At 42.3% G+C, this 24,978-nt stretch overlaps 1 protein-coding gene across 1 annotated transcript in view; it reads right to left on the minus strand.

Moving 5' to 3' along the window:
- Rnf217 (ring finger protein 217) overlaps window positions 1-24,978 on the minus strand; it is a gene marked incomplete at its 5' end in the record, with an annotated part of 150,443 nt that overhangs the window by 24,216 nt on the left and 101,249 nt on the right. The window contains one exon of the mRNA XM_029564099.1: window positions 23,553-23,717. Coding sequence (XP_029419959.1) covers window positions 23,553-23,717 — 165 coding nt within the window. The remainder of the gene's footprint in view (window positions 1-23,552; window positions 23,718-24,978) is intronic.

Here is a 24,978-nt window from a genome sequence, read left to right on the forward strand (position 1 = left end):
TTCACCAGAGACACATCCAACAGAGGTTTAACATCCAGAATATATAATGAACTCAAAAAACAGAGAACCAAGACAAGAAGTAACCCAATTAAAAGATGGGCTAAGGAGCTGAACAGAGAGTTTTCAAAAGAAGAAGAAAAGATGGCTAAGAAGCACCTTAAAAGATGTTCAACATCACTAGTAATTAGGGAAATGCAAATCAAAACCACTTTAAGTTTTCATCTTACCCCAGTCAGCCTGGCTAAGATCAAGAGAACAAATGATACCAAATTTGGAGGGGATGTGGGGAAAGGGGAACACTCATCCACTGCTGGTGGGGCTGCAAACTTGTTCAACCCCTATGGAAAGCAGTGTAGAGAACTTTTAAAAAACTACAAATGAACCTACCATTTGACCCAGTTATACCACTCCTTGTTGTATACCCAAAGAACTCATCCTATTGTAGAGACACTTGTACATCCACGTTCATTTCTGCTCTTTTCACAATAGCTAAGAGATGGACGCAACCTAAGTGTCCCTCAATTGATGAGTGGATGACAAAATGGTTCATTTATATGATGGACTTTTACTCAGATGAAACCATGAAATTTGCAGATAAATGGATGGGACTAGAAACTGTTATACTAAGTGAAGTAACACAAACTCAGAAAAAAAATCAACATATGTTCTCCTTCATATGTGGATCCTAGAACCAAATACTGACAAGTAAGCATGTATCCAGACATAACTACAGGAACCAGGATAATGGAAACCAGGGAGGTAAAGGAAAAAAAGAACCTGAAAGAGAAGAACAGTAGGAAACAGGCATTAATAAGGGAGATATGGACAAAATTGGAAAGGGAGAGGGAAGAGTATACTAGGAACCTAGGGGACAAAGGGAAAGAAGGAGCTCAAGGGAGGTAGGACCATAGGAGAAGGGTATTATTAATGGAGAAAGGGGAAAAATTGGGACACCTTAATTGGGGAAACCATGATGATAGGGTTATACAATGTGAGAGATAAATAATGCCTAGCTAGTTTTAAAAACCAGAGGGAACCATATTAGTCCAACAACTTACTGACAAATTATACATGCCAGACTGGTGGAACTAATCTCAGATGTTTAACAGCCATACTTTGAGGCTTGTACTAATGTGGTCAGAGGGACATAAAGGACAGTTTTTGCCCCTTGCCCTCCAAGGTTGACCAAGTTCTAGGGGACTATGTAACATCTCTCAAAATGTCCTGTAAATGTGGTGAGTCACCTGTCCTATTGTTCAGGGAGAACATGGAGACTCCACGAGATGGACTTGAACCAGTGTCCAGTCTACAAAGAGGAGGGTCAACACAGAAGAATCATTTCCTCCATGCTTCCAAGCGAAGTCAGCCATGGTTTAGCAGCACCTTTGATTTATCTTCACATAGGCAGAAATGGTAAAACAAAGGAGCCAGGGGCTCCTCCCAAGCTCATGTGACCCCTGAGGAACATATCTTCAAACAACCTTAAGAGTAAAAATAAATTATTTTATCTGGGCCAACTGTATGGCCTTAAACGTCCAAAAGGAAAGAATAACCAAAGATTAAAGGGGCCAATATAAATTTTTAAGAGTCCATATGTATAGCTAAAGGCTACATAACAAGCAACAATTCCAGATAGGAGATACCTTCTTTTGAGTTCATCAGGGTGGCCCAAGGGACTCCCAGATAGTAACCCAGCATAGAGCTGGGAAAATGAACAGCAGACCTCAATCTTATCTGAAGGAATATTGACAAATGGTTGCTGCTAGATGAGGAACAGCTGATCTTCCTAAAACAAAGACCTCTAGATAGGCTGACTTCATTCACCAGATGGACAAGTAGTGAGGAACGGCTGGGGGTGCTGACATCACAGCAGACAGTAGCAGGAATATCAGAGTATGAGGGCACTAGTGGGGAGAGGGAGGCTATGGAAGGGTGCCATCTGGGAAGTGGGTGTATGGTTGAATAAAATGGTTTGGGATGTTCGATGTGATACACACACACACACACACACACATACACACACATACACAAATCAACATTAAAAAATGAATTATATTTGAGGAGGAAGCATAAAAAGTTACATCATGTTAATTAGTAGACGTGGTAAACATTACCACTGAAATCTACCTGATGGCTTTATAGACATACACAGGTGCCAAGGATCTGAGTGCATCCAATTATGACTAGTAATAATTAGATACATACAGACTAGAGATGCATCGCCAACATCTCACTATTGTTAGCAAAAACAATGAGTCTGTAAGAAACAGTATATTTTAAAATGAAATGGAGATGTTTTTTAAAGGTTAAAAACTCATTCAATTTTATGTCTTACAGACATTATACTGATTCAATATTGTATAAGCGTATTAATTCAACAGTGAACCTAAAAATTTTATATCCACTTTTGAAAGAGATGTATCTTTGCTTTTGAAACTGTTATTGAGTATGTTAAAGGTATCATGAAATGATTCTTGTAAAAAAAAAAGAGGTAATGTCATTCAAATTTAAATGACTAAATAAAGTTCCTCTTACTAAGATGGTATTTACTTGTTTTCACAAAGTGACTAAAAAATTCCTCTGGAATTGTTTTTCTATGTTTACCTAAGTGTGTGTGTGTGTGTGTGTGTGTGTGTGTGTGTATTTTAAAAACCCCACATACACACTTATGCATAAATACCTTGATCACAAACGTAAAGAAAAAGTTTTTGATACTCATCTTTAATATCTACAAAATTCAATTTTAATAACTGATTGATGAGCATGTGTGTGTGTATGTGTGTGTGTGTGTGTGTGTGGTGTATGTATGTTTACATGCCACTGTTCACATGTGAAAGTCAGAGGACAACTTTTGGAGTAGGTTTCCTCCTTCCACATGTAGGCTCCAAGGATGAATTCAAGACAGTTAGGCTTGGGGGTTGTGGGAGGCAGGCTTGATCCTAGAGTGGAAGTCCTAATGACAGCCATACAGCAGGCCTGAGGCAATGGCCTGACTGCTGGAGCCACGAGGAACACCTTGTGATTATCCCTCCATTTGGCAAGTCGTAGGGCTGATGCTTAAGTCTCGCCACTCCCTAGTTGCCACCCCTTGAAATTCCAGGCTGCAGTTTACCTACAGTTTGTAGAACGTGGGCATAACAACAGCCATGGTCACAATTTACCAGAACCAGGGCTGCCCACATACTGCATAGTCGTTGTATCCCTCTCTGATTGGTCCCAGAACCAGGGCTGCCCATATATAGCACAGTCATTGTATCCTTGTCTGATTGGTCCAGGGACCCTATATAAGCTTGTAAATTCCTCAATAAAATAGATCTGCGTCACTGAATCCGGTCTCCTGTGTTTGAATGTGGCTCCACTGACACAGTCTCCTCAACAGCCCTGGGGTCCAGGATCAGGCAGCAGTGGCAACGACTGTGAAGGCGGGCCAGACGGACAGCTACAGGTGGCGCCCAATGTGGGGCTCAGGTTCGAGCACGGAATGCCCTTTCTCACCCCTTTTTCACCATGGGCGATCACTCCCCTTATCCTTGCATTCCGCTCTTTGAGCTCGCTGTCTGGTTTGGCGTGGCATTCCTGTCTCTGCCGATCTTCTCCTTAAGTGGCTCCTGAGTCCCTCTGGGTATGTCTTGCAGGGTGAGTGCCCTCCAGAATGGGGAATAGTCACCCAGCTGCCGCCGGTCCCCATGCCACCATGCTGGTTTCTCTCCTCAGGAGCAGGCAAATTAAGTTAACAGAAAAGGATGTAGCTAAAGTACTAGATGAAGTATTAGCTCTTACCCCTTGGTCTACAGAATCCTACTGCTGGGATCCTGAACAATGGGCTCGTGTATTATTTTTAGCAAGAAAAAGGGAGGTAAGAGAGGGACACTCACAGTCTGGATCATTCTATCCTATTATAACTGCTATTCTGGCCTCTCTTTGGGGAGTCCCTCCTGGCTCCTCTAAGTAAGACAATCTTATTTTAAAGGTGACAGATAAACAAATTCAACAACAGGACGCTGTGGATGGCTTGCCCCAAGCGTTCTCGACAAGTGTAACTACCAGAGCCTCACTATGACCAAAAGGAAGTATTTAGTGCCGAAGACTCAAAAGAGCAAAAACAATGTCTTGATGACACTCTTAGTAAAAAACAGGAAATTGTCCTGCCCTCTGCCCCGCCATTACAGGGCAATGGCCATATGCCACCATTATATGGTGCCTGTGAGGGAGACCCTCCACTTCCCCGCCCTTGGGGAGGAAGTCTGGAAAACTCTTCCACCAACCTCCCTTTAGTCTGGAATGGGAGGGGACATCCTGCAGTTTTTTCCTGTTACCATTGTTCAGGGCCAACAAAATCCAAATGTTTGGAATCCTTATTCCCATGACACCTTAAAAAAGCTTCGAAAGCGGCGCTTGAGGATGGCATCCATTCTCCCTGGTTCGGTCAACTTCTGGATACAATCAGTCATGTGGCCAATACCCCCTACGATTGGCAGCATATCGCCCGCGCATGCTTGCAAGGCAGTGACTTCCTCTTATGGAAGGCCACTTATCAGGATAAATGTGAACATCAGGCAGACCGTAACAGATGTGCTAATCTTCAAAACATAGGTTTTGACACCCTGGTAGGGCGAGGCAATTATGAGACTCCTCAGGCTCAGGCACAGGGACCCTAGTTATTTTAAGCAGGTTCGACTCTGCACACTGCGTGCCTTTCGGAGTATGCCAGTGCATAGTGATACTAAATTAACCAAATTAGTGCAAAAGCCAGGCTAGCCTTTCTCTGATTTGTTGAAAGGTGCCAACAGAGTATAAACAGAAAAATAAGTCATTGGGGAACTGCTGATGCCCTACTTAAGGATCTTGTATATGAATGCTGCTCTACTGAGTGTTGTCTGGCCATAGGACCTGTAAGACATAAGGATGTGTCTAAATGGATTCTAGCCTGTTGGGATGTTGGGATATCTCAGGCCCATGCCACTGCTCTTGCAGAGGCTCTGGCCGCACAACAGTCTTTGATGAATACAGATAAAAACAAATGTTGGATTTGTGGGGGACAGGGCCACTGGTCTCACAATTGTCCCAACAAACTTATCAAGGAGGCCAAGAAAAACCAAATTCCTCCATCCAAATGTCCAAAGTGCCATAAAGCCTTTCATTGGGCAAGAGAATACAGATCTAAGATGGACATGGCTGGCAATCCCATAAAAAAGGGGCCTTTAAATGGCCAGCGGAGCACCTCTCAGCCCTGCCCCAAAGGGAGGAAATAGGGGCTCCCATCCCCCATATTCAGTGGATGGTGCCTACTGACTTACATAAGCCTAGAATGCAGCTTACCATGGATGGACATAAATTTAAAGGCTTAATTGATATGGGAGCTGATGTTACAATAATCAGGCTGGAGGAGGCATTGCCCCACTGGCATTGCAGGCCTGGACCTCCCGTACAGGGGGTTGGAGGTTTACAAAAAACTCAGCAGGTCCAACACCCTGTGGTCAGACTGATCAGAATGGCAACACCAGAGCAATCAAGCCACTTTTAGCCACAGGACTTCCTCATAATTTGTGAGGAAGGGATATTCTTATTAGCATGGATGTTGTTCTAACCACTGATGACAAGGCCTTTTATGATGGTTGCATAACTAACCAACGGACAGAAAATGCATCTAGCCCCTACCCACAATTCTAGCGACCACTGCCCCATTGCCCAAACCACCCCCCATTAAACTAACTTGGAAAACAAAGGCTCCAATATGGGTGGAGCAGTGGCCTCTTCCTTCCCATAAGTTAACCCACTTAATTACACTAATCCCGGAACAATTGTCCTTGGGTCATATAGAGCCTCTCTTATCCCCCACAATTCTCCTATTTTTGTCATTCAAAAGAAACCAGGAAATTGGAGACTCCTACATGATTTAAGGGCTGTCAATGATCAGATGGAACCCCTGGGGGTATTTACAACCAGGACTGCCACACCCGACTGCTATTCCTAAAAAACGTGCAATCATTATAATAGATATAAAAGATTGCTTCTTTTCTATTCCTCTCCACGATGATGACAAGCCCTATTTTGCCTTTTCTGTGCCTGCCACTAACCATAATCTCCAAGTCCAACTTTATCAATTGAAGGTCCTTCCACAAGACATGAAAAACAGCCCTACCATTTGCCAGTATTATGTGGCCCATGCATGCAGGCCTTTGACTGAGGTGTATATCTTACACTATATGGATGACATTCCTTTTGCTCATAAGGACCCTAAGATCCTACAAGGAGCTTTTCAAAAACTTAAAAGAAATCTCTGAGTACTCAGCCTCACTATTGCTGCAGATAAAATTCAGTTGCATGCCCCATATACCTTTCTGGGCCATTCTATCCAGGATGTCATCTGCCCTATAGCTCCTGCTCTTACCTTACCCGATAAGATCACCCTCTCTGAGGCACAGACCCTCTGTGGCAACATAAATTGGATATGGGGCTTTCTACCCATGTCCACAGAAGAGCTTACACCACTCTTTGACCTCTTGCAGGGCACTGATACAGCCTCCATTCCCCATAAAGTCTCACCTGAGGCTCGACATGTTATAACAATAATAAATAAAGACTTGTCTCAAGCATTTGTTAATAGGGTACAACCTGGACAGTCTATCCAGGCTTTAGTCATTCCAACAAAGAACACCCCTATGGGAGCACTTTGGCAGGCCCAGGGACCATTGATATGGGTCCACTCTTCTTGGAGTCAATTACATAAAGTTACTCCTGTAATTGAGGCCTGGGCAATTATAGCGCTTAAGCTCTTTCAGACCTCCCGCCTTTTATGTGGGCATGATCCAGAGTCGCTGGTCCTCCCTCTTCCACTTCCCATGCTCCAAACATTGTTTCTTGATAATCCTGGTTTTCAAACTCTCCTACTAATTTATCAGGAAAAATATGATAGTCATTACCCCAAACATACACTCCTCCAAGGAATAAGACAGCTTCCTTTGTCTTTATTTCCCCAGGCACTTCCTAAACACAATCCCTTTCCTGAGGCTCCTCTAATCTTCACAGATTCCAGCAAACATAAATTTGGTTACATGGTCTTCCATGAGGGACAGCTCTCTTCACAAAAGATCCTTTCATTTCAGGGATCAGTACAATTTTGAGAGTTGTCAGCTATGTTACAAGTCTTTCAAGACATTCCCACAACCCGTGCAATATATTTTCAGAAAGTGCTTATGTGGTCCAGACCATATAAAGCTTAGCTTTTGCAGCCTTTAGACCTCACAGTAGCCCCCTTGATTTACTACTCTCCTCCTTGCAACTGCTACTCGAACAACACCCTACCCCCTGGTACGTTCAATATCTACACTCCCATACTAATATTTTAGCAGAAGGCAATGCTACCATTGATAAACTAGTAATGACTGCTACCTTGGATCCCACTATCCTACAATAAGCTAGGGATATATGTGCTTGATTCCATCTTTCCCCCCCAGGCTATACATACACTCTTGCCTACTCTACCGATACAGAGCTACAAACATTTGGTTCACGCTTGCTCCTTTTGTGCTGCCCTTATACCTTTAGGTTCATTACAATCTACAGGAACCCTCCCTAGAGGCCTTAGCCCTAATGAAATCTGGCAAATAGACATAACACTTTTTCCATCCTTTGGCAAGCTTAAATATGTCCATCATATTATTGATACTTATTCCAATATCCATTTTGCCTTGGCCTACTCTGGCGAGACTGCTGCTCATGCTATAAAAACTGTTAAACATGCTATAGTCCCCATAGAGGTCCTTTGGCAAATAAAAACAGACAATGGCCCTTGTTATGTTTCTACAGTCTTCTGCCAATTCTATACTGACTGGAATATTAAACACATAACTGGTATCCCTTACAATCCTCAGGGTCAGGGTACTATTGAGTGCGCCTATCAAACACTTATTAAACAAATACAAATAATAGCAGGAGACAAAAATGGGAGGTCCTCACTATAAGGATCCTAATTTTGTTACACAACGAGCCTTATTTGTCTTAAACTTTCTAAAATTTGACACCAATGGTCTCCCACCTGATATAAAACATTGGGGAGCATTCACCAACCCCACTCCTGCCCCTATGGTTCATTGGAAAGACCCACTCACAGGAGAATGGAAGGGTCCACATTTACTACTAACCCAAGGGTGAGGCTATGCTTGTGTTTTTCCAGACAATGTTCCAGCCCCCATCTGGGTCCCAGCCCAAAATATTAAAATTGTCTACAATGGAAAACCCCCCTCCACAGCCACCAACTCCAGAAATGATGGCCCTGACCCTAGAGGAAATGACCCAGGGGAAAAAACTACAGGCCACTGAGAGACCAGTCTGCTGCCGCAGACCACAGAAGTGACCGGCCCCTACAGCACATCTCATAACCTGGGGAGACCTTAAGCATCTCACTTCACAGGCAGAGACTATTGCTAACCAAAATCCTCAAACTAGAGGGAATCCCTTGTCTATGTTTCTTATTTTGTGCACTATTATTACAGCAAATTCTCAGGTTCATGTGACAAACGTATGGGCTGCCATTCTTTTTCCCTCTATGGTTTTGCCTATGGCCTGGGATCATACTATTAACCTACCTTCTGGTCCAATAATGCCAGTACTGGACTCCCTACTTTTGGTTGTTATCCAATAGTTCAGATTCCAGCTGTACCATACAAAATGCCATCTCTCCAACTGCTGGGACCATAGAGAGATATATGCCTGCCTAGTATGCCTACCTGCTCTTATTTGGCTACCTACCAACATCACCTATTGGCAGGGGCCTACTGACCTCTCTACAATAAAATCCATGATAAGGTCCTACATTCCCGATACTCTCACTTGGCTATACTTCTAGCACTTACTGCTTCTTTGGAAAAGGGGGAGATGTGGGAGACAGGCTTGAGCCTAGAGTGTAAGTCCTAATGACAGCCATACAGCAGGCCTGAGGCAATGGCCCGACTCCTGGAGCCACGAGGAATACCTTGTGATTATCATTCCATCTGGCAATTTTAGGGCTGATGCTTAAGGCTTGCCACTCCCTAGTCGCCACCCCTTGAAATTCCAGATTGCGGTTTATCTACAGCTTGCAGCACGTGGGCATAACAACAGCCATGGTCACATGATTTACCAGAACCAGGGCTGTCCATATATAGCATAGTCATTGTATCCATGTCTGATAGGTCCTGGAACTAGGGCTCCCCATATATAGCATAGTCGTTGCATCCTTGTCTGATTGGTCCAGGGACCCTATATAAGATTGTAAATTACTCAATAAAATGGATCTGCGTCACTGGACCTGGTCTCCTGTGTCTGAATGCAGCTCCGTTGACCCAGTCTCCTTATCAGCCCTGGGGTCCGGCATTGGGTGGCAGTGGCGACGACTGTGAAGGCAGACTGGATGGACGGCCACAGGGGCTAAGCCCCTTTACCTGCTGTGCCATCTCTTCAGCCCCCAAATTAATTTATAAATACAAATTTTGATTTGTTTATACAAGCCAAATTTCCTCATAGTACCATACCATGTATTAAACTTGTCTTTCCACTCGAGGAAAAACAAAATCTCATTATGGGAGAAGTAACCCTGATAAGTAAAGGGGAAGATGTTCTATACAGAGTACTAGTTAACAGATAGAATTACTGGCTAATAAAACATTGCTTGAATGATTAAGTTTCACCAAGGCACAATCACTTGGAACTCATCAGCAGAAGTATAGAACTGTTCTGAACACTTTAGCACCAAGATTAGAGAGCCCAGGAAAGGCACTATCACATGTTGTAACTTAACATTTGCTTAGCATGGAATACAAATCAATTGACTGTGACAGAATTATTAATAAAAACAATTGAAGTTTGAGACTTTCAATTTGTAAAAAATTACTTTAAGGTCCTATATCATAATAAATACCTAAATAAATCATGGATGGATTAAAGACTTAAAATATTAACAAATCAAAAGGCTAAAGGTGCTGGTTTGGATGGTGTTTGCCTTTAATCCCAGAACTTGGGAGGTTTAGGCAGGTAGATCTCTGTGAGTCCAAGGCCAACTTGTTGTAATAGTGAATTCCAGGCCAGCCAGGACTATGCAGTGAGACCTGGTCTAAAATAAATAAAGTATATAAATAAATAAGTTATTACTAGTCACAGTCGGTTACTTTCTGAGCTCCTGTCATCTGAGCATGGATATAAAGTCATCAGGAAGATTTCAATGTAATGTTTTTCACATCTACTAATTATTAAGGAGCAAATTTTTACGCTTTGAAGGATTATTATTATTTTTAATCATTTTTAAAAATTTTTAATAACTACATGATTAGAAGAAGCATTTCACTACAGCTTTAACATATTCGTCAATTGCATTAAAAATGAATTTTTCTGTATGAAACATGAAACTGGAATAATGATATGGAAATTGTCTTGAAAGGTTAAAACCTCATTTAATTTTATATCTTAACAGGGTTTATACTGAGTACAATATTGTATAATTGTAATAATTCAACCGTAAACCTAAAAACTTATAGCTGATTTTGAAAGAGAGGCATCTTAGCTTTGGAAATTGTTATTGAATATGTCAATGCTGTTGTAATGAAATGCTTCTTCTAAGTATGTGGTTATTAAATAAATAATTAAAAAATAATAGCCAACACTAAAAAAAATCAAGTTAAAGGAAAGGACAAAAAATAGGCATTTATATCAAAATTTCACAACAAATTTCTGGATGATAAATGACATTTTAAGCTTAGAAGTAAAATACTTAACAAAAGACATGTAAATATATAAAATATATATGTACATAATATATTTGTGTGTACTGGTATGTCCAAAGATATATTTGGTCAATAAAAATTAATAATTATATGTGCAAATCAATTATGTAAAACAACAAACAACCAGTTAGAAACAAATAAAGATATATAAAACAAGGAAAATATGTAGAGAAAATATTCAAGAAAAAGAGCTGAAGTTTTCAAATACAGAGTCCATAGAATTTGATGCAAATGTGTCCCAACCTAGGTAGCCCACTCAAATGGGCAAAGGACAGGAATAGAAAATTTATAAAACAGTGCATGACCAAATCGAAAGAAAAATAATCTATAGTTAGTGTTTAACAAATAAGGAAATGAAAATGAAAGAGCAACACATTTTAAAATTATTAGTCAGCAAAGAAGTAAAAATATTGAAAAACACTAAAAGGAAACATACAGAAAGTTCTCAAACTTTCCTACGGAATTATAAATTGCTTCATTTGTTTTAGAAAGAAAATTGGCATGTGGAGACCAGGTTATGCCCTATTCTAAGTTACTCCATATTATAGAAAACAAAGGTTTTCAGACTGTCGTACCCTAGGAGATCCCATCTTACAAGCAGCTTTTGACTCCATTTTCAGGGAGAAGGATAACTGTAGCCCCCAAGTGTACACAGAAACTGCACCATCTGTTGGGAACCACCGACCCAGCACAGACTAATAAATGACTTTTCCTGGGAACACAAAGTTTCTTAAGGAGATCTGAAGGTGTAAGGATACATGGGTATATTAAGATCATATCATGGCCCGTATGTGGTGGTGCACACCTTTAATCCCAGCACTTGGGAGGCAGAGGCAGGCAGATCTTTGTGAGTTTGAGGCCAGCCTGGTTTGCATAGTGAGTTCCAGGACAGCCTGGTATACATAGTGAGTTCCAGGACAGCTGGAGCTACAGGGAGACCCTGTCTCACAAAAAAGACAAAAAAAAAAAAAAAAAAAAAAAAAAAAAAAGATCATATCATGGAAACCAGCCTCAAGAACTTACTGAACAGGGCAAACTAAGCAAAAGGTGCAGTTGCTTCATCTGGACCCAATAAAGTGACAGACACCTGGTACTGCAATGGCATGGCCCCCTACCAACCTAGTTTCTGCTGCCTGGTGTGTGCAGCAAGGACTGACAAGCAAAGAACTCCTTGACTGTCCCTGGAGCTTTGGCCATGCTAAGCCCCCTGCTGCTCGTGCAGCCTACTAGATTGCCTGCCCTTTCACCTGTTCACCTGTCTGGATCTGAACTTGAACCTGTCACTTTCAGTTCTTGAATTATGGTTCTGCTTTTCACCTCAGCAGCAGCTACCTTCTGACACTAGTCTAGTTCTTATCAATATTGACTCCTTAACCCATTTTGGAAATTTCTTGAACTCTGCTACAGCCTCTGTATTTATTTTGTAACATATATATGTATATAGATATATTTACTGTATGCTATATGATATGTGAGCTAATATTAAGGTCAGAACAAATGAATTTGTGTTCACCTCAGCCAGGTTACCAATGTAGGTGGGATTGTATGATGGATTATTGTCACTGAAAAACACTAAACCTTTTGAATTTATTGTCATTCAATAAATTCTGACACTGTGGAAAGACACAAATGTGTTCCTCTGTTTCTGGCATAGCACACTCACAAGAAACATTATGCATCAAATATGAAAAACACTGATACCCTATACCCAGTAATTCTACCTCCGCAATGGTATACTTTAAAGCTTCAAAATATGGGACAAAGGATATATTTGCAATAAATATTACTAACATGCTATTTGTAATACAGAAGTCAAACTGAACAAACAGTGAAAGGATAGTTAAGCAAAAATTACACTTAAAAGTGTAGAAAAAATTTAGTAACATCAGAAATGTTTGCATAGTTAATGTGGAATAAGTAATGATACTAAATCACTAAATCACTAGATACTACCATTAAAACCTTTGTAAAAAGATTTAAATGGGACAAAGACTGAGAAGAAACACCAATGTGTTTGTGAGTGTATCAGTGTGGCAGGATGTTGGGTGAATATTTTGCCATCTTCCTCAAACTTCTATTAGGTTTTATGATCTTATAAACAAAATGACCATTTAAAAATACAAGTTTTAAAGTTATAAGATTAATTTAAAACATAATACCCCTATAACAGAGTGAAAAGTATTAATAAATAAGACTGGTCACAACCAAATTTTTAAATATATTTGATTACCAATGTTGAAAACATTTACATAAAAATATACATCAAGGAAGCATTAGGTATGAAAGTTTTATTTTGCAAGACATCTTCATTTTTCATATTTATAAATTTTGAAGGATAGATTTGTTTAAAAAAAAGTCTAGAGTATAAAATTTTAAATATATATCCTTAATTTCTATTAGAAGAACTATTTCATCATCAGAGAGGAAAGAAGTAGACTATGACTTCAAGGACCAAAAAAGAAAAGATCCTAAGAAAATGCAAAGCTTAGGTCATGCTTGGAAAAAAAAAAAAAAGAAAGTCATTTGGAATCAAAACAAGTCATAAAACAGGACTTTAACTTAAATGTTAAGGAGGCTGGATAACACCAGCAAAGGGCTTTGGGTTTCACTGCAATCATGTAAATAAATGGATTCCATAGCTCTTTCCCTTTGGGCTATTTTAAAAGGTAATGCCTTTGAAAGTCCTGACCTTTTAGCTATCACTTTAAATGGAGAGCAGCACCCAGAGTTCCTTACCTGTTTATCTGCATTTGTCAGAAGGGTGGGAAGCTGTTACTGCATGCAGTGAACTCACAGCTGGCTGGCTGCCTTTCTTTCATCTATCCATTTAAAGTCAGGTTAAGAGACTGATATAATAATTGTATGTTTTGATGTACTGACTGGGTTCATTCAGAATTCCCCCAAAGAATAGTGATGTACTACTGTTCATCCACAGTACAGTTTTAGACCCAGACTAAATGGAAATTGCTTTTACAGTTTTCTAGAGAGATGTAAAATACACTTCTGAGCAAAATGTTCAGTAGAATGACTTAGCACTCCTAAACTCCTACTGACCTTGATTTGGTTTGAAACTGAGAACCTCTGAATAAATTGAAGAGAAAGGTGAAAAGGGTGAAATCTCTCTCTCTCTCTCTCTCTCTCTCTCTCATCCCCCCCACCAGGGTTGCCCTGTAGCTCCACTCCTTTTAAATTCCAGGTCATTTTAATAAGATGATGCTATACAGCTGTCCCTTCTGCATGAAATAACTATCATCATCACGACTTCACCTGAGCCTGATCGCTAAACATCCTCACAACTGAGCTTGTTGATGGTTGTGCTCATTCATTAAAGGAGGGCCAAGCAGGGTCACTGGACCTTCACTGGATTATCCAGCCACTTTTCCAAGCCAGCTGTACATAATTTGGCCCTAATCACACATGGCCTCCTGGATTTGGGGAGGGCTAAAGTATACAATCTGGGGAAGGCTAGGAAGAGAAGGCATGACCCATGCTGGGTAAAGGCTTTCCAGTATGCATACCCTCAGGTCATACATACACCTCAGCAACCCCTCAGTTATCTAGTAAGTAAGCTCAATAAATTCATTGGTTCCCCAGTAAAACTTAAATCAAACATTGGCTTGACACTAGAACCTTAAAAGGGAATAAGCATTGCTTAGCATCACCAGGAAAAGAAGTCTTACAACAGATGGAAATGTATTTGTTAATGCTATTGTGTCTCATAATTATTTTAAAAAAAGAAAGAAAATGAGAATGTAAAAGATGTTAAAAAGATATGTGAATGGAGATATTTTCCAAAATAGAAAGAAAAAATGAGAAAGCCTAAGCGAGGAATGAGGGTCTGTGTAGGTTTGCTATGACATAGAAAATGAGTTCTGATCTCTTTCTTACTACAATAGATTTGAATATAAGACCAGTATCTTTTATTAGGGTCCGTGACTCGGTGGGTCTCTTCTGGAGGACAAATGCACGAGTATGGAGATGCAAAAATCAAGCAGAGTTTTATTAAACCAGCTAGCTGGGGCCGACCATCCTTCCAGGACACGCAGGTCTGGTTAGAGCGATTGACCCTGAGGCAATTTTAGGTAAAGATTATATAGGCTCCCACAACCATTACACAAAAGCCCGTGTTTATACAGCCAATAGTTTCAAAGCAAGCATTTCACAAACCAGTAACTTCAAAACAAGAAAAATGTTACAACTCCCTTCAGGTATCTCAGTCGGGGAGGGACAGGTGGTATGTGCCTGGCACGACCCTTCCCTGTTATCTTGTGTAAGCAGACATGCCTATGTGACATGACACAGATCAGGCAGGCCAGGCTCCGGGGGCTGTAGCACTTGTCCCTATTTCTGGATGCCTGTGTCTCCAATTGAGTTAATTGGTTACAAGCAGTAAATTCAAACAAGTAAATTCAAGCAGTAAATTCAAACAAGCAGTAAATTCCTCTTTCCCTAACACACATGAGTATTAAAAGTACCAAACTGGTGGAAATAACCTCATTGAATGTTTAACAGCCATAGTTTGAGGCCTATACTTAGAGGTCAGAGGGACTTAAAGGACAGTTTTTGCCCCTTGCCCTCCAAGGTCGACTAAGTTCCAGGGGGCCATGGAACATCTCTCAAAATGTCCTATAACTGTGGTGAGTTACCTGTCCTCTTGTTCATGGAGGACATACAGACTCCACGAGATGGACTTGAACCAGTGTTCAGTCTACAAAGAGGGTCAACTCAGAGGAAACATCTCATTCATGCTTCCAAGTGAAGCCAGATGTGGTCGAACAGGACCTCTGACTTATCGTCATAGATGGAACTGGTAAAAGAAAGGAGCCAGGAGCTTGTTCCAAGCCCATGTGACCCCTGAGGAACATATCCTCAGATAACCTTAAATGTAAAAATAAATTGATTTATTTGGGCCAACTGTATGCTCTTAAACACCCAAAAGGAAAGTATAACCATAGAGTAAAGTCATCAGTATATTTCTTTATGAGTTCAAGGGATTACACTTCTCAGACATTAGGCTTAAGTCTATATAAAAAGTTATTTAGACAATTATTTCTCATTGATGATTTTGTTCCTAACGAGAAAGTGCTGCTCAGATGTAAGCCTTCAAATCTTGGTCTGTAATACTGTAGTGCCCACCTGTAGCTAAGGGAGACAACCAGCTCTTGTTCTAAAATGATAGATGAATTTGGTTTCTCCCCCTTTCTAGAAGTCTTTGAGAGGGGACTGACACTGATTCTAACCACTCCAACAGCTATTAAAATACCTGAAAGCAAATCCTGAATCCATCACTTTAGAGTCCAGCCTTGGAAAATGAAAGAAAAATGAGGAGGAACCCAATAGAGGGATGCTTTTGGAAGCCCTTGTCAAGAAATTCCAATGGACTCTCATATGAACATTTGAAAATTGCCCTGTCCTGACTTTTTTCTAGTTCCCTGTCTAGAACTTGTGTTGCTAATTACTCTTGACTTTACTTTTCCTTCATATCTCCTATTCATGATTCAAGGACTTTCTTTTCCCCCTAGAGATAAGAGTTATGCAATTTGGGAGTATTTTAGATTGATCCACTGAAGGGTTACTCCAATTGCCTCACCCTGTGTCCCTGTTCAGCATGGAAGAAGCCAGAGCCGCCTGAGGCCTGATTCTGTACTGGCAATCTAGGTAGCCTCTTCAGAGGATGGTGTGATAAGAATAGGAGGTAGGAATTGGCTAGGCAGTTAGGGTAAAAAGACCCCAAAGAAAAGTAGCCAGTTTCTTGGCTAAAAGTCAAAATGTCCTTGAGCCTTTTAGCAACCTACTCCATTCCAAAGGCCAAAAATATTTGGGAGCTTTTATCTAATCCTTAAATGATCTTAAGATTACCTCTTCTGAGGGAGGAATGTTAGAGTAGCCAAAAGCCCCATAAAAAAATAAATAAATAAAAGAAGAAGAAAGAGTACATGAAGTTATCAGAAAAAAGTGATGGGGAGATATGGGAGGAGTTGGGGGGAGGGAGTGGGCATGGATTTGATCAAAACACCTTATATGCATGTATGAAATTCTCAATAAATTATTGTAAAAAATAAACTCTATGAAAAAAAACAATAAAGAAATCAATCAATCAATAAATTATTCTTCAATGGGATGAAAACTAGATGCATACTGAGCAATTAATGCAGCGATCTGTAAAGCACAAAAATAAAAATAGTAAGGGTTCTACATGGCAGGGAAGCTGAAGACAATCTTAACTCACTGTACCATACTTTCAAGAATAAAGTCAAGCTGGTTTGTTGCTAGTTTCTTGTAGGAGGAGGCTGGAGAGTATCATCCAGGCCCCAGACTTGGAGGCTTTTTCACAGGCGTGCCACTCTTTCGCAGTTTACTTCCTCAAACTGCTAACCTGGTATCTGCCACCCAGGCAAGAGACTGATGATGTGGCAGCCGCACCAGTGATCGTCAGACAACTTGGCTTACAGGATCAATGGGGAAGGAATAAGGGGTATAAAGGAAAGCCCTTTGTAGGCAATAAACGAGCTTGCTTGCTTACTGCAGAGTGAGTCTCATGAAATCTGCGCCATTGATTTCGTGCCTACTCTGCCCCTGCCCCCAACGGAAAGTCCTCAAGCAGCTAGCCCACTAAGACAGGCAGCAACAACACCTGGAACCCAACGTGGCTTTCATGGACCTCGCTTGGATCCTGGTCATCATGGTGCTTGCTTCTGTCATTTTCTGGGGTGCAATTTTTGCGCTCTTCTACTGCTGTTGTCTCCACAGGTCCTGAGGTGATTTCTCGTCCTCTCGGCTGGTCTTGGTCCCCTTTGGCTGTTTCCGGTGAGTAGGCCCCTACTTGTTTTGTCTGTACATCCATCTGTCTTGTCCATCCTTGACAGGGAGGCACATACCTTCCTTTTCGGTCTGCCCGGCGTTTCCACGTAAGGGCTGATCACCCAGGAAAGGGGACCGACCAGGAGCCTCCTGACAGGCTCCTGTCCTCCGGAGACACTGTGTGGGCATATGGCCGTGGCCTAATGAACTACAGAAGTCCCCCACTAAGCACAGGACACCTTTGATCCAAAACATCTGTGTCCCCTTCCCTCTCTGCTCTCATCATGGGCACTTCTACCTCACTATGTAAGCCTTCACAAATTGCGGCCCATAAATCCCTCCTCGTTATGTGTGGTAGTAAAGTTAAGCATGCTCAGCTTGAACAGTTCTGGGATGAGGCTGCCTTAATTGCTCCTTGGATCTCTCCCGAGGTCATGTGGGACCCCGACATGTGGATTTGGATTCTTTTCCTGACGCGTAAACGCGAGGTCCAGGAGGGCAAGACTCCACCTGCCCCTTTTGTCCCTATTCTTCTCAGCATCTTGGGAAGTCTTAAATCAGGTTCCAACGAGGAGATCTTGGCATCCTTCAATGAACACTGTACAAAGTAGCAAATGGCCACGTTCTCCATCCAGACGCCCCCCGAGGTCCCACAGAACAATGATTCTGGTCAGGAGGATGAAATTCCCCTGCCCAAGCCACATTGCTGTCCTCCCATCCACTGAGCCGCATCACAGCCCTACTCCTCTGCCTATCTACCCTTGGGGTGAACTTTCTGCTGCTCCCCCCCTTGCTCCCCTCCCCCCGGGAACCTTTCACCACTCTCATTCTGCAGGATACATACATACTCTCTGGCCTGCAGGAACTCTGTGGCAATTTCAATTGGCTTAAACAATTCTTGCCCGTTCCTGATAAGGACATGTGTGCCCTATTCTCACTCCTGGAGGAGCATTTGTCCCCATCTGCTAGGGTAATTATGACAGAGCAGGCTAAAGCCCTTGTTAATAAGATTAGCCGCCTTTTGCTCTCAGCCTTGCTTCACCACTTTGACTCCTCCAGACCACTCTTGGCCTTGAGTCTATGGACAAAAGGAGGCATGCTAGGTGCCCTCTGGCAGGATGGTCCATTACTCTGGATACACTTGACCACCTCTGACCTCCATAGAGTAAATCCCAAATTTGATGTTGCCTTTAATTTGGCCCTTAAGGCACGGCATACTGCAAGACGAGTCTTTGGAAAAGAGCCTGACAAGATCAGTCTGCCCTTTTCCCTAATACGCTCTCAGCCCCTTTGGTCAGACTCTCTAGCCTTTCAACAGATGATGGCTGGTTTTACAGGGGAACTAGACAATCACCTTCCCCAAGATAGGTGTCTTGCAGCCTTGTCCTCCTTGGAGATTTCAGTGTTACCTTATGCTCATCTGTGTAAAAACCCCCTTCCCTCCACAGATCCTGGATCTGTTCAGCTGGGAGAGCTCCTAGCTCTGTTAAAAGTCCTTGATTTATGCCAGGAGGAACCTGCAAATATCTTCTCTGACAGTCAGTATGCAGTTCAGGCAGTTAAATGCCTATCCTTTACACGACTCAAGGAACATGACCCCATATATCTAACCATGAAATCTGTTCAAGACCTCTTGGAAAATAGACAACACCCCTGGTATATCTCCCATATCAGATCTCATTCCAATCTCCCTGGTATTTTGGCCAAAGAAAATGACAAGGTCGATACACTGATAATGTTGGTAGAGCTCCCCCTTCTGGAACAGGCTCGGTTACTACATCAAGTTTCACCTTTCCCCTCAAAATATGCATGGTCTCCTCCCCGAGCTGCCATTTCCCAACGCAAACACCTGAGTAGGACCTGCACCTCTTGTGTACGCCTTGCCCCTTTGGGACCCCTCAATTGTCATGGAGTAAACCACGTGGTCTCCTACCCAGCGCCCTTTGGCAAATGGATGTTACTCATTTTCCCTCTTTTGGCAACCTTAAGTACATCCACGTCCTAGTGGACCCCTTGCTCCTCCTTTGTTTTTGCTGTTGCACAGACAGGTAAAAGAGCTATGCATGCCATCAAGGCCGTCAAAGCAGCCATGATGGTCATGGGTGTCCCTTGGGCCCTAAAGACTGACAACGGACCTGCCTACGCCTCCCAACAACTCCAATCCTTTCTTGCCACTTGGAAAATCAGGCATATCTTTGGGATCCCTTACAAGCCTCAGGGACAGCCTAAGATCAAAAAGGACTCTCAAAGAGACACTTCAAAAAGTTGCTACCCCAGAATCAAAGTGAGATCCTCACCTAGCCCTAATAGAAACTCTGTTCCATATCAATTTCCTGTCCTTTGATGACAAGGGCTTGAGCCCTGCGTACAAACATTGGGCTGCTATGCCTTGGCCCACCCCCCTACCACTTGTAAAATGGAAGGACCCCATCACTTGTCAATGGCAACCACCTGCCCCCCTGTTGACATGTCGGCAAAGTTATGCTTCTATCTTCCCACAGGGTGAGACTAAACCAATATGGGTGCCAGTGAGGGATATGCGCCCCGCAATGGATCAACAGGAACCCAAGGACTTGCAGCCCTGATGGTCACCATGGTGGTATGTAATACTATGCCATATATAGTCATGCCTGTGGCTATGCAGTCTCCAGCCTTTCCTGTCCTTTACACCACGAATAATACACTTGACCTTCCCATGATGGACCCCATCTACACCCAGGCCCTTGTCAATGGCACCTGGCTCTTAAATGGGTCACTCTGCCTCAATCTGAGAGATTTCATACAAAAGCCAGTCAATGTCTCCTCATGTTTTAGCTTGTTTAACCTAACTGTCCATGATTATGTCAGCAACCAGACCTCAGGCACGATGGCTGGCCTTCAAGTACTCTCCCCCATTATGAATACCAACGAGGCCGCTGTCCTCACAGCTCTCAGAGCTACAGGTGGGACAAGTCCTCCACCAACACCTGCCCAGTCCCTCTGCCAAAAATCTATCACCTTCCATTATCCCGTTGTCTGTGTATGTGCTCCATATCCACTCGTGTGCACCTTCCTCTTCAATGGCAACACTGTCATCCACAGCCCCCCATGGCCTCTCCGCCCATTTGTGACTTCAAGGGTGCACCATCTGGGCGAGCGCTGGGCTCCTGAAGACCATTCGCCTATTACCACCCATGTGGGAGGGAGCAAAGTCAGCCCTTCAGCACATGACCCCCTGCTCAGCAACTGGGACCTTTGTGGCCCCCACGCCTACCTGGACTTTCGCCCTTTGCTCTTTGCCAGGGGGGGCCTCCTATTTTAATGGCTCATATTCTAGTAATACAACCTGCCAACCCAAGCCCACTATCACTCACAGGCACTCTCGCACTTTGTCTCCCGCCCCTGTTTGTGTTAGGCCCCCATATATCATGCTACTGGCCAATGTCTCTGTCGATCCAGGGGATTCTCTTAATTGCACTGCCCCCAATACCACCTGTGTTCTGGCTGCTTGCTGGCATTACCCAGCTCATGTCATTCTACTTCTGCGTAAACCAGCTGCTGTTTGGGTGCCCGTTAGCAACGCGACCCATTTTCATGCTATTATGCTTATGGAGCGAATGGAGCTTGGTACTCTTTCTCACAAGAGATGTGATTTTGGCATTACTGCTGCGATTGTCGCCGCCATTGTTGCATCCCTAGCCGGCACCACTATTGCCGCTGTGGCCCTTGCTCAGAGCACTACCACAGTGGAGACACTCAATCAAGTGGTGGAACGCTCCTCCACGGTACTTCACACTCAATCAACCAGCACCTGTACCAAGCCGTATCCATCCTCCAACAATAGATAGACTTAGTCACGGAGGACCTAGCCATGGTACAAGAAATGACCTTATTGGCCTGCAATCCTAGGTTCAATACACTGTGCCTAACCCCATACCAGGTACATAATAGCACAGAGACCAGAATCCAACTGGCCAACTATCTCCAGGGCCCTTGGTCTCGGGCCTCTCTTAATTACTCATCCACTTTAACAGAACAAATTATACAATTAAACTCAACTAGAACTTTGGTCCTCCCATTACAAACAGGTCTAATCACAAAAATCTGGGAAAATCTTAAAAGATTCTTTGATTCTTCATGTTTACTAACCTATCTAATAGTAGGAGGTGTCGTACTCCTTGTCTTATTCATCCTCGGGTACCTCCTGACATACATTCGCCGTCAGCGCACCATCAATAAAACAACCCTTCAGGTCCTCATGGCTTTACAGCGCCCAAACCATGGCCCTCCACAGGAGGTGTTTCAAGCCTGGCTCACTCAGATACAGGAGGCTTCCTCCTAGACTAGCCCTCTACCCTGGCATATCCCCTGAGACAATACCTCTTTGAGGGCAGATGATCAATGACAGGTAAGATTCTGCCAGGATAAGCCAACCTAAGACAGGACATGCATGGGCTAGAGACATGCTCCCATGACAGGTAAGGCTTATGCCCAGAGTTAAGAACAACCTAAGACAGACACAGCCCATAATACTGAGGCCATCTCGAGGCAGAGGTAAAGATGTCAGGTAGCACCCTGACTCCTGCTGGACTGCCTTTTATTAAAAACAAAGGGGTGGAAATGTAGGAGAAGGCTCGAGAGTATCGTCCAGGCCCCGGACCTGGAGGCTTTTGCGCAGTTTACTTCCTCAAACTGCTAACCTGGTATCTGCCACCCAGGCCAGAGACTGGTGACACGGTGGCCGCACCAGTGATCTTCAGACAACTTGGCTTGCAGACCAATGGGGGAGGAATAAGGGGTATAAAGGAAAGCCCTTTGTACGCAATAAACAAACTTGCTTGCTTACTGCACAGTGAGTCTCCTGGAGTCTGTGTCGTTGATTCTGTGCCTACTTTCCTCCTACCCTGAACGGGTGGTCCCTGGGCAAAAGGCAGCACCCACAGATAACCAGCAACAGTTTCTGATATTGGGGCGGCGAAGGCAGGAGGATCACGTCATCCCAGCAGATCTAGGCCTGAGCAACCAGAAAGACCTTCTCCCCCCAATTTTTTCCTGCCACTAAGAATGTAACATTGTTTCATGCTACACTTCTTACTTTCTATATATGTAAAATAGAATGTGGATTTGGTATAGCAAATCTGTACATGTTCATTAATAAGTTAATTGATAAGATACTTTTCCTACAATTTAGATTCACAATTATTGAAATTTTAAATTTTCTTAATTCAAATTTCATTTATCTAATGCTGGATCTTGCAGAAGCAATTGCAGAATTGTTCTTAAAGACAATTAGACCCAACTTAGACATGACTGGCAAAAGTAAATTTGTTCAAAGATGGAAGCCATAGAGTTTATATGCATTTATTGCACACATACATAATTTCCTAAAGCAAGCCTTTAAAATAAACACTTCAGACTTCGACAGAGCCATATCATGTAAGCATCAAGTCCAACTTTTTTTTTAATTGGCGTTACTTGGTCTCTCTAGGGACAATCTTCCTTGACTACTACAGAGCTGATTGTTAATATTTTTGACTGTCGAGAGAAAAATGGAAAAATGGGAATCATAAAATCAAATATTAGTACTAGCTTTGTCCTTGACAGATTTACCAAAAGCAGAAACAGTCGACAGAAAGTAATCTGAAGACAGGAAACCAGTCTGCACCAGTGAACAGTGGCTGCAGTTATGTGTGCAAGCAGAAAGAATACACTTGTAATATTTTCATAGTAGCTTTTACTTATGCATGTAATCTTAATGTTTAAATGAAGGATAAGGACTTCGATATTTTGAATCAGCATTTGTCAATGGCTTCCTTAAATTCTGAAATATAATGCTAATGACAGATTATAAAAATGTATGTTCAGTTTGACATGCAATGTATTGTTGTTATAAAATGCAGACACTTCTTCACAGCTGCCCTGGTAATTATGAATATGATTCACTCCCATATTTTGAGAACTGTTCTGTTACACCCAGATTTAACTTCTATCCCTTTCCCACTAAGATTATCTCACCTTGCACTTCGGACACTTCTGGGCATTCCTCTGCCCATGCTCGATTTCGCTGGCCCAGTGACGTAATAATTTGTCTCCTTTTTTATACTCCTTGCAGTTAACACCTTCATGCCAAGGAGAGTGGCACTTAAAACACCAGACGAACTGGCAAGTAGGGCACTGGATCTGTGCAAGAAAAATAATATTGACTGCTTAGGAGATACACTGAAAGCATCTAAAGGGGTAAGAATGGTAAGGTTCTGGGAAATTAGCTGAAAGGTTTCCATTAGAAATGTCTCCCCTCTAGAACAAGAGCAATCTCTGTTTGATATGAATACTGTTACTGAAAGAGGAAGGAATCAGTTTGGCAAAGATGATTTAATTGTTTAGAGACTACTTAAGAATTAAACTGTTGAGACATTTTGAAAATCAACTTAGTTTTATGGAAACTCTTATATTGAAGCACAGAGTAAATCTTGAAGGCCTGTACTGCACTAAATCCACATGCTTCACCTGTCCATTAATTCACCTTTCCCTTGAATCAACTTTCCAGTCATTTCCATTGCTTTGCTTTTCCTCTTTTTTAGACAGGGTCTCCCTGTAGCCCCAACTGGCCTAGAACTCACTGAGTAGACCAGGCTGGCCTGTGTCTCACAAAGATCCCCCTGCCTCTGCCTCTAGAGCGCCGAGATTAAAGGCATGCGCCACCACACCTGGCACCATTGCTTTTCTTAACACAGGTTTGCTCCACTTAGGGACACCAAAGCCCCGCAGATCCTTCATCAGCTGAGAAGCGCACTGGCTGTGACACACTGCTGCAGCAGCGCTTGACATAATACCACCACCTACTGTTTTGGATACTGACTGTTTTGACAATAGAGGTTCATGTATTAACATACATATATTAACTGAAAGTAGTTATAATCACAGTTCTTTTGCTTATCAAAGCACTACAGTTTTCACTTATGCCAAGAATAAAAAAATCTGGGCATACTGTAACATTCCTATAATCCCAGCACTTGGGAGGCTGAGGCAGGAAGATTGTGAGTTGGAGGCCAGTTTGGGCTACATAGAGAAAGACCTTGTCTCAAAAAAGAAAAGCAAGGGCTAGAGAGAGGGGTTCAGTGGTTAGGAGCATTTGCTGCTCTTCCAGAGGACCTGGGTTTAGTTCCCAACACCTGTGTGACATCTCAAACGTGCCTGTAACCACAGTTCCAGTCACCTGCTTCCAGTCTCCATGAATGCTATAGGCACATGTTACATATACATACATATAGGCCAAACACTCATACAAATAAAGTGAAAATAAATCTTTTGAAAAAACAAAAGCAAGAATAAACAATGTTCCTCCTATGCAAATATGCAGTAGTAAATATTTCTGCTTTTAACTTTATATAAAAATACAATTTTTCATAATAAAAATATTTATTTTCAAAATTCTGTTAAA

Source organism: Nannospalax galili, unplaced genomic scaffold (assembly GCF_000622305.1).
Source record: "Nannospalax galili isolate Female #2095 unplaced genomic scaffold, S.galili_v1.0 scaffold597, whole genome shotgun sequence".
NCBI lineage: Eukaryota > Metazoa > Chordata > Mammalia > Rodentia > Spalacidae > Nannospalax > Nannospalax galili.